The sequence below is a fragment of the Electrophorus electricus genome, chromosome 17 (assembly GCF_013358815.1).
Source record: "Electrophorus electricus isolate fEleEle1 chromosome 17, fEleEle1.pri, whole genome shotgun sequence".
NCBI classification, from domain to species: domain Eukaryota; kingdom Metazoa; phylum Chordata; class Actinopteri; order Gymnotiformes; family Gymnotidae; genus Electrophorus; species Electrophorus electricus.
Window position 1 is genome coordinate 2,508,877 of NC_049551.1, and position 11,449 is coordinate 2,520,325.

Below are 11,449 nucleotides of genomic sequence, written 5' to 3' on the forward strand. Positions count from 1 at the left end.
AAATAAAAATATTATCTATGTTTGTTGTGCCAAAGTGGATATGTTGCAAACTACAACCTTGTTTACATGGTAAATAGCAAGACTGTTAGCTATAGGGGACGAGAGAGGGAAACGCTTCCATGGACAAACACAGCAGAACAACCCTAAAACTCCATGCAGATCTACCAGGGGACATTACGGAGGAAAAGGCCATTTACCAAAACGTGGAAACTGGAAACTTTCTCTGTCAAAGCACATGTTCCGAGATAAATAGAAACTAGAAGCACGTATGTAGTTTTGCTTGTGGTTGTTGAAGCCGATCAGCTCTCTGCAAGTCAGTTTCACCTGCTTTATCTTTAGGACTCTACACACTTATGCACACAAACAGGATTGCACATACACACACACACACACACACACACACACACAGAAAATACATAACAAACAGCCATGTGCGCGCGCACACACACACACACACACACACACACACACAGATAGACAAATACATAACAAACAGCCATGCATACACACACACACACACACAAATACTTATCAAACAGCATTGCACACACACATAAGCAGCCACACACACACACACACAAAAACAGACATGCACAGGCACATTCATAGGACAAACCCTTTTTTACTGCAAATTCACAATCTCAATTCACCTTGCCTGCACATCGGCTTTACACTTTGAACAATGACAAACAAGACGTACTATTGGACCACCTCAGACTTCACACATTCATCTCAGTGACTCGAAAAACACATGTCTGCACTTCCTAGTGGCACCGTACGCGCTGAAAACAACATCATAAATAACTAATCTGCTGATCTCTACTTAGTCATAAGCATTTGGAGAGAATGCGAGTAAACCAGAAGAGGTTTTTTTCTCATTGGAAACAGATTTCAAAAATTTCCCTACAGCATCAGCACACTGGAAAGGAAGACAGAAGCAAACTGTGCTCATGACTGAGTGACGAGCTGATGCAATCTGAGTGTGAGGTCTCACCAGAGCCCAGCCTAGTGACACCAGCGTGCAGAGACCATGGGGGTCTCCCTGGAGACAGGTGTTTGAGAATATCACTCTCCAGCACCACAGTGCAGGATCCACACGGCACACGACGCTGAGGTGTGTGCAGCTAACCCGCAGATGTACCTCTGCCCATCGAGACCGTCCACTCCGCACCCGATTCCTCGTACATAGCACAGGAAACTCCACTGCCTATCTCTCTCTCTCTCTCTCTCTCTCTCTCTCTCTCTCTCTCTCTCTGTGTATCTCTCTATCATACAAATAGACAAACTGTGTATCTCTCTCCCATACATGTAGGCAAACACGCATACTAATCTATCTTTCACACACACACAGGGTATCCCACCCAGTCACGGTAGACCACTGAGCTATTATGGACTCTTTATATGAAGAAGCATGTGCTCTGGGTGGGTGTGATATGGGGAGATCAAAGTGTCCCACAGGCCACAAGCCTGCAATAGAAACACTGTCACGTCTGTAGTCATCACACGGGCAGCAGCACACTCTCTAACATCCTTACCCTCCACAGCCCAATAAACCCTCCAGTAATATCAACCCATGCTATGAGAGTCTTCCAGCCAGAGGTGGAGGGGACAGAAGATAACACTCTGGTTAAAGCTGAAACAGCTCACGTAAGCGGCTTCTAGAACGTTCACCTGAGCTTTGCTGCATTAACGCAGGCCTCCTGAATCTGTATTATTTCACCACTCTGCAGTCCTTTCTATCTAAAACACTGAGCTCTGTCACAAGACGAGGCTGATGAGGGCTGAAATGCTAACCAGTTATAATACCTGGCAACCCACCAAGGAGACTACAAGAGCCTGTTATATTCATTTCCAGACAGACCCTCAGTGTGAAACCCATGAAGGCAGGCATGTGTATATATATAACAGGACCTAAAGAACAGGGTTTTCCCAAGCAAAGGCATGTTTGACTGTCTTCCACCATTCTCTTGTCCATTTAACACTTTCCTCTTCTGCTATACATCATGGAGTTTCACCCACCCACTCACACACACACTCCTTTCCATTTGTGCATGGGCCCCCCGATACAAGTCAATGGCTTGAATTACTCACCCTATGAGGGCCACCATCTGTTCCACCATGTATTTGCTGAAGGTAGTGAAACAAAGAGTTTCTAGATGAGAGAGAGAAAAAGACAGACATGCAGTCACTCACACATCCCACCATGTGCTCATAAAGGAGGAGACTGAGATGACAAGCTCCAAGCTTTATTATTGCCTGCCCTTAATCTCCAACTCGCAGCCCTCCACCAAACCCCTCTCCATGGGATGATGGCCCTTTGTGGCGGGCGACTCAACCCACGGCCCAAGTGCTATGACACATCAGCAAACCAGACAGACGCAGCTCAACGACCCGAGGATCACGCGAGCCGGGATAGGGTCACGAGGTCACGGGGCTGGGGCGATACAGAGAAGCCAGGGACTGACCGAAGGAATGAGGGCAGTAAAAGTAGTGAGCGTGCGGAGAACAGTTCAGACGGGGAGGGACAAGAGGGGACCCTAGGAGGGGACCCTAAGAGGGGACCGGCCCTGGAGATACAAGCAGATGTGTCATCCTGTCTCTTCTATTGTCAGCACTCTTCAGTCCCAGACTACAAGTAAACTCAAATCAGTTAAGGCTGTGGTCCTGGTCTGGATGCTGGTGACTCACGGTCCCTGGCTGGTCACGATGAAAGGCAGGATGGGGGGGGGGGGGGGGGGCTTCCCTGCCCCGTGCAACTCAATCAGTTGAAAATCACTCAGTATACTCTCATTACTGATTTCCCCTCCTATAATGTCCCCCTCATGATGAACAAAAACAGGCAGTTCGTGATTGTATCAAGTAAACACACTGTTTAATGGACATTGTCTGGGTTACCTACCAAACTTCAGAGTCTTTGTGTGTGTGGCACAATTCATCTACTGGGAAATGATTAATGCTGAAGGCACAAAGGTCTGGATCAGTCACTCTATATTCTGTCAGACAGAGATATGAATACTGTGTGGGAAATGTGGCCAATTAAACAGATACACAAGTAATCCTGGGTAGGGAAAATCAGTACACGAATGACTGTAAATCTCACTGCAGATCAGATGAATTTCAATGTCGGCTGTTGAGAGCATTCATGATTTTTAAAAATGACACTAATCTGAGAATGAGACAGTGAGGCAATTATTTATTTGAATTATTTAATTATTATTTAAAACAGCAAGACCAAATTTACTGGACAGAAATAATATAATAGATATAAAAATGAAAGAATATGTGTGAATTGTATGTATTTAAAACGATTTAAAAGTAAGCTATACGTTCACTGCGTTTAACCAAGCTGACCTTATGGGAAATTATGGTCTTGCTCAAACAAGTAGAATTCTTTCTGGGCTCTGATTACATCTAATATTGTATAAAATTACACTGTGCATTGAAATGTTTTTTTCATTCTATGACTATGTGAGCTTCTGTCATTAAACCCAGCTCTGTGTATCGTAAATTGTAATTTTACTCGCTGATTCACTGAAACAGCTTTAACCTGATATGAGGTTAATCACAGTTTTGGGAGTCAGATAAGCATGAGCTGTCTGAGACTGCGTAATGTTAGACTTAGCTAGAGAGACGAGTGTGCCGGTGCTTATGAGAACATGGAGTCTCACGTGTCTCACCTGATCTACAAGTTTGACAGTGAAGACTTTTCAGACACTGAAGCAGTCCGATTAACATTAAACACTCATACAAGTGTATTTAACCACTTTCTGAAGTTTTTAAGGCTGTACTTTGCAGAAACAGAGCATGTAAGAGTGTGTCAAGGAATGAGTATGTGTTTAAATGTGTGAGAAGAGGTCAAATCAACCTGAGATATCATCTTTAGCTTTTTAATTTGCATCTCTTACCCAAAAGGGGCTTTACTGTCTTTGGGAAAAGTCTTGGTTTAAAAAGCACAGACAAACTTTCATAAGCTTACTAGAAAGAGGCAGACATAGCAAATTTTTAAATAACAGTTAAGCCAATTGTACCATAACTGATAAATACTAAATATAAATGTCAATTTCAGCCTTACACTTTAAGGACATAAATAAAACAAACATTTGATGTGATTGTTGGCCTAACTTAGAGACAACAGCAAAAACAAATGAGAAGAATATTTATTTTTAAGAACTGCACAGGCATCAGTAAACTGTGAACGATCCATTGAGCACACATTCAGCACACATTCCAGTGCTTTGCACCATAACTCTAAACATGTGACCCTGCAGCCAGAACTGGAGCACTTGCCTGTTGAGTTCAGCGCAGCTGCACTCTACACAAAATGGAGGGCAATAAAACACAAAATGGCTGCCTCTTTAATGACTTACACACAGTTGAGTCTGAATGGCTCTGCTGGTATCCAAATGCACTAAACCTTACACAGCTTAGATGGCATGTTCTTCAAAAACAAGTCATTTTTCAAAGGCATGCTTTTAAAGAAATCCTAACCACGACATTGCGACTCAGGGAACGCTTCAGTGTCTGTGAGGACATGACTGTTAGCTACACTGTGCGCTCACCTGGATCTGCGTTTTTTCAGTGCCTTGCCAATCAGTGTGTCTCCAGAAATGCTCCAGGAAGACTCCAGAAAATGTCTACAAGTTATTCCTGCCAGGTCAAAGAGTGGACTGGGATCTGGAATACAGGGGAAAAAACAACAAAGTAGTACAGGGATACAGGGATACAGGAAAGACAATCCAAGCACATTATGACAGCAAAAATAACTTGTCAGGAATTATTTATTGAGAGAAACATTAATAATAGTGATTCACACAAGTGCTGCATTCTGGAACTAATGTACATTAGCATGCACTGGAGAGAGTCAGAGGCAAACTTTTAAAGGAAGGAACACGACTGCTTAAAATGAGTTACTTTTTCTAATTAAAGTTGCACATATCTAAGTAACAGGTTTTCAAAAAAAAAAAAAGAAATTTCTTTTTTTTAAGAATAAAAGATGGCACAAATTTCAAAGGAACGCACAGAAGCACAGGACAAAATTCCAAGCAATCCTCCTCTCTGGATCATTTTCTGTACTGCAGATTTTGTCTGGATAGTAAAGACTTAAAGTAAAAAAAGTGGAAAACGTGATACAACATTTTTACTCCATTATCATTACCAATTATTGTCATCAGGTTTGTGTGTGTGTGTGTGTATCTGGAAATGTCAAGAGTGAGACAATAATAACATTTACACTGTGTGCATCACATGTATAAACAGCAAAAACAGATAACGCATTTGACAGATTTGTTAAAAATAAACCAGAAAAAAACATTATTTCAACAATGAATTACTTAATAATATTTTGTTATGTAAACTGAAAACATATCCAAAACATTTTGTGTATCAAACCCAACAATAAAGACTATCCATTAGTTAAAATGTTAAAAACATTAAAATGTTCCTTTTGTACCTTAAAGGAATTACTCATTTTAATTATAAGATAGTTTACACACAAAAAATGTTCAGTGCTTGGACATGTGTTAAGGAATATCAGACAAAATCGGATCTTTTAGGAACAATCGTTTTTAAAACCACATGAGAGAAAATGTATTCTATGCAAATCACTTTTAAACAACTTCTCAGAATTCTCATGTTTCTGACAAGATTTTCTAACAAACTATGCTTTGGCACAATAATTCTTTTTAACACCTGTCTAAAATAAACTGTACAGTGCCTTATCAGAATATATTTTAATGCATAATTTATTCATCTACTAATATTCTATTTATTTTAAAAACACTATACTTTTAAAAGACCTTAAGTAATGTACTGAAAAAATGTACGAAAACTATACATAAGTCAATAATTGGCAATAGTTTGGAAGTTGATTAGTAGGTCATAAAAACTGATGTGCAAGGAAAGAGCATTTCAAACCCTCTCAAGCTTATTCAGTAGTTATTCAGTGATTTATTCAGTAGCTATTCAGTTTGGATGCTCCCAGTTTTGAGACTAGCGTGAATCCTTTTTTTCTGTGAAATAAAAACTATGCATGCATTTAAATCTGCACAGTGGACAAGGCTGTGTGAAAACCTGCCTGTAGACTTACTGCGCTTCCCTTTCAAGAACACTTGTAGAAATAAATGATGTGCCATAATTTACCAATATTCTATGGTACAGAGAGCAGTTTATCTTTGGTAAAACCATGAACTCATCTGAAACCTTCTTTTCAGCTAATTTATCATTAGTAAAATCTTGTACATACTGAGTTATTGCAATAATCTTTTCTCTAACTCGATTACTTTCTTTTCATTAAGGTTATGAGTAATAAAAACATTTATTAAACATAACATTTCAGCATAAGATAGAACAGTAAAATGTAATAAAATACTAAGGAAAATGATTTTAAAAAATATTTTAAGCAAGCTAATTTGCTTAAAGTTTAAAGTTTAAATTAGCAATGCAGAGAAATGCAGGGAAGAACACAAATAGGTTTTCAAATCGAATGCATCAAGGTAACTAAAAGCTGAAGGAGGCTGTGACCACTACAGAGGTGCTGCATATTAGCCACTTCACTTCAACCTCTCTGTGCAGGGCTCAAAAATGCTGAAGGTATTTTTAATGATTTTTCTTATGACCTAACTCCATTAAATAAGGCGTGGACTCTACTAGATGTTTGCAAGGGAAGAACTAAACCCTAAACAAAACCCTTTTACCAGCCTACAGAACCGTGACTGCTTTAAAACATCCTGCTATGTACACCTCAGTCATTTCACAACTCATGGCTAATTTACTTTTCATTTTTATAAGATTTTTTTTAGTGTTGTAAAATTATTTGAAGCAAATACAGAATTGTGATAATCTAAATTTCAAATAAAAAATATATAGCCCAGTTAATTAAAATCATTAACCCTTACCAGAGAGCTCCATGAACTTTTTGACATTCCATTACAGCTAGGTGAGAGAACAACAAGGCTAGGCTCCTAGGTGATCTCAGTGACTCAGACATGACTTTCAAATATCCACAAAGACAGCTTTGCAATCTCACAAAAGTGTCTTTCACTGTAATAACATGAAGGTTTTCTGCTTACAGCTTTAGTGGGAAGAGGAGGGTTAAGTTAATGTTAATGTCATGGGAACACTTTTTCTGGGAAAACAAGGATGTGCAGGGTCAGTTTTCCTATCTGCAAGTTGAAATGACCATATTATTAAGGGACCTAAAATGTAAAGGAAACCAATAAAAGGTGAGAATATATATATATATATATATATATATATATATATATATATATATATATATATATATATATATATATATATATATATATATATATATACACATATATATATATATACATACATACACACACACACACTTTTTTTTTAAATAAGAACTTTTCATATTTAAGTAAATTAACCTGCAGTATTTTACTGCAAGTGTGTGCATATTGTGACACTTTCTGTTGTTCTTTGTTTAATTTTAACATAATTTTACAAACTTTTTCATGACAATCATATAAAGAGCAGTTTAATGGCAAACATAATTACAGGTTTTGTTTATCCCGTTTAGAAATACATCATACTTTAAAAATACATATTTAGTTTAATAATCACAGTGTGTGGATATTTTAAGTTCAGTAGTTTTATGTTTTAAAGGCTTTTTGTGGAGTAACTACATTTGTAATCATTCTTTGTGATACAAATTAAATCAATAAATACTTCCAGTGACTAAATATGACAAGTCTAGCATTAAAATGGAAAGATTACTGCTAGGTGGCTAAGCAAATCATATATTGATGATGAGTTCATCTTTAATTCATTCACAGCATGTTATGCATCTTATCGGTTTCAAGGACATAAAACCCATTGAAACTTGAGGGCTCTCTGGGTTTGGTGGTGGGAGGGGATTTGACCAAATTGAGCCTAATATGGACATCAAATCAGTCCAAGTAACGCTGTTGGGGGATAGGAGGGAGGGCTCCAGAGCCAACGGACACAGCTGTGCTTTGATTGGCCAACCTTTAAAATTCAGAATGATTTCTGTCCAATCACAAAGGCTGTGCTTACACATAGCAACAGCTGCATCCATTCCGTTCTACTCCTGCACTCCCTCTCCCTGGATCGGATACGGAGATGGCTACCACCAGTGCTACCGCCGTTAAGGAGGAATGTCCATTACTCAAAGAAGCGGAATGTCTTTTGTTTATCTGTCCGACAGCATGACCAGTCTGGATCTTTACGGCACAAGCACAGGCACATAGCAGAAGAGCGCCGTGAGAGAGCTACGCTCCCCGTCTGTGCCCGCTCACGACACGAACACATGCCCCACGAATAAGACGCTTTTTACCCGTCACGGGAAATTGCTGAGCAACGTCGGGACTAAATCGCAGTATTCATGCCCTGTCACAAATGTCTCCTCCTCCTCTACCCTGTCCAGACATACACACTCTTATTTCTCTCCCGGTAAACATCTGCATCGGTCATTTACACACCTTCTGCAGCTGAGGGGCATTCAGAGTTTCTTAAAGGTTTAGTAACTTAATCTACATAATGCACATCCATAATAGATGCTTATATCCTCTTTCCCTTTTTCCCTCTCTTTAGCCCATCATGGAAAATTACCGTTTGGCAAAGCTTTCACCCACCCTTACCTCCCTCTCTCCTGGGTACCCACCCTCTTGTGCCCTCGGGCAGGGCTTCCCAGCAATTATGTTTAGCAGATCTTGTCAAAAGCGCAGCACTATTTCAAACTATGAGCCGAGTCTCAGCCTTTGATTAAGGTTTGGCACAAAACCAGCAGTTTTCTTTTTGTCTTTTTTCCCCTTTCTGAAGTTTTTTTTTTAAGTCATTGGTACAACCACAAAGTCCGAAGTCTGTTACTGTCCGCTGTTCAGACGGCCGAGTGGAGTGAGGTGGTGCTTGTTTGACGTGGTCTGTAATACTTTCAGGTTTTAGGTCAGTTTTTAGAGAGCTACTAAATTGACCCTTAATCAACTCTGAGGCGTGTCCGTCTCAACCCTGATAAAAGCAAATCTCTTTACATCTTCGGCATAATTTACGCCGACACCCAGTGTAGTATCTCGGCTTGTCGGACCGTCTTTGCTCAAACTATTTTCCACACACACAGATACAAAGAGCATCTGCATCTAGCCACGGTGTGTCGTCAGCGTGGAAGACCGAGTAGCAGCAGGCTGGTAGGTAGACACACAGAAACACAGACAAACTGACGCAAGCAGATGGAAAAGGAGAGGAAATAGCTGAAAATCCTAGTGCTGAGTAATTAAAGCTTTCATCAGCATCCTGCAGTCTACCGCACTAATACTGGTATACACATACACACATACAATAACAGCAATTTCCCTATGATATTACCCACTATCCCTAATTCCATACTGGCACTCTTTAATATATATGACTTAATACAGACTGGTGTAGGTTCTTCTGTGAGCTTTTCTTAAATAATTATTCAGTAAGAAATACATTGAGGTAATTATCCTTAAGGCTGAAGATTACATGCAGTATTCAATGGACTTATCGGTATTTGGGTAAAGATTTAAACTGACAACTAGAAGCTTGAGATACATTTTACATTTAAAAAAAACAAACAAATGGGTGGTGTGCTACAATCTGCCAAAAAAAGCAAATTTGGTGAAATTGGTGAAGAAAAAAAAAAAAAAAAAAGATAAACAGATAAATAGGTGATCAGTCAACACTGTCTGGCTGAGCTCAATTCAGAAAAAAAACTAAAGGAGCCCAGAGGAGACGTGTGTTTCTAGCCCCCCCAAAACACACACACACACACACACATACACACCCATATTCACGCGCCCACACACACGTTCGATGTCACAGACCATCACAAATGTGCATGCTCTCTCTCTCTCTCTCTCTCTCTCTCTCTCTCTCTTTTTACAATGTGTCACAGGAAGTTAAGTGATTATGGGTGTCTGACGTAATCTGACCCAGAGACCGTTCCAAAGAAAGAAGGGGGGAAAAAATTCAAATCTATTGCTGGGAGGAGGGGGGGGGGAGGGGGCACCCTGGAGTCCACGTTGACAAATTCTTTAACAAGCCGTGGTTAAAGGGAAGCTGCTCTGACTCAGCCCCTCCTTTCAAGCAATTTACTGGAAACACGGGGGGAGACAGTAGGAGGGGGGACTTTCAGAGAAGTCATGTGACGGACAGGGGCGGGGCTAACCACAGAGCTGGGAGGAGAAGAGGAGCTGGTGCCGGGGAGACACACACGCCCTAGCCGGCATAAACGCGCTCAGTCCACTTACACATTTACTCGCCTGCCTGGGAGTTGGCAACTGAGAATTCTCAGACTCGTTAACCCTCTCATGTCCAGCTCACTTGCATTTTAACCCTTTATGCGCGAAATTCACAAACTAGTCACTCAACAGTGAAAAAACAAATATCACACATCAGACATACTACTACTACTACTACTACTACTACTACTACTACTACTAATAATAATAATAATAATAATAAAACAACAAAAGGTTAACCCTTGAAGTGCTGGATTCACAAAATCAATGCTATGACAATCATCACCATAAACCAAACATGATTTCTCCATAGCTACATAAGACCAAAAACACAACAACAAAAGACTCCATAGGAAAAAAAAGAAAGAAAAAAGACACTTTTGGATTTTTATAGCTGTAAAGTCAATGAAGTTGAGGGTGTCCTTTCCGTACAGGCGATCTTTCTCTCATGGCTCCTGTAACATCCTCAGTTGAGAAGCTATGAAAGGCAGCTCATGTGCAGGGGTGTGGCACTGCAGGCCCCGCCCCCTGCCCATGTAGAACAGGCGGTCCAGAGGGCCACACATCCCTGCCAGACAGACACACGGCACACAACCGTCCGGCGCGCTTCTAAGAACCCATAAAGAAATGATGAAAAAAATCATTTACATTTTTTTTTTTGTTATCATCATTTGCTTATTCATTCTTAGAAGACATTTAGTGTTTATAGGGCAATATTGGACACTGTTGGGTACAAAATTAAATATATAGAAAAGGAAATAATACCTAAAAAACAAACAAGCTCAAAGGAAGCTTTTAAAAATCCCAGTTTAGAAAAGAGATCCTGCCAGCTATGGTGACCAACTTTCTTCATTCTTGCTGTTTTTAAGATGTTGTACCCACAAACTCCTGCCCGGAAGAAGAACAAGCGTAAGGTGAAACAAGCAAGCTGGTGAGCAGAACAAAGCGAACAGAAGAGAGAGAGAGAGAGAGAGAGAGAGAGAGAGAGAGAGACTTAAACAGGATACAGGTCCCAGTCTGACAGGATGGGAAGCTCCATGCCATAACAATGGGAGGGAAGGAGGTCTCTGTGCTGCACTCAGGAGCTGCTGAACACACACAGCAGCCCCACAGAGCGAGCGACAAGGACCACTACTGATACAGAGAAGAGGGAGAACGAGGGAGCCCAGAGCAGACTTTAACACTTAAGGGGCCGTTTTACA

General features: G+C 40.3%; 1 protein-coding gene across 3 annotated transcripts in view; it reads right to left on the minus strand.

Moving 5' to 3' along the window:
• LOC113584897 (vacuole membrane protein 1-like) overlaps positions 1–11,449 on the minus strand; it is a 32,832-nt gene that overhangs the window by 15,342 nt on the left and 6,041 nt on the right. For 2 of the 3 annotated variants that reach the window (XM_035535693.1, XM_035535694.1), the window contains exons 3-6: positions 4,560–4,674; positions 3,625–3,682; positions 2,900–2,995; positions 2,092–2,152 (exon numbers count right to left, since the gene is read on the minus strand). In XM_035535693.1, the coding sequence (XP_035391586.1) occupies positions 2,092–2,152; positions 2,900–2,936 (98 nt within the window). In that variant the 5' untranslated portion in view covers positions 2,937–2,995; positions 3,625–3,682; positions 4,560–4,674. The remainder of the gene's footprint in view (positions 1–2,091; positions 2,153–2,899; positions 2,996–3,624; positions 3,683–4,559; positions 4,675–11,449) is intronic. The other variant, XM_027022113.2, reaches the window with a different exon arrangement.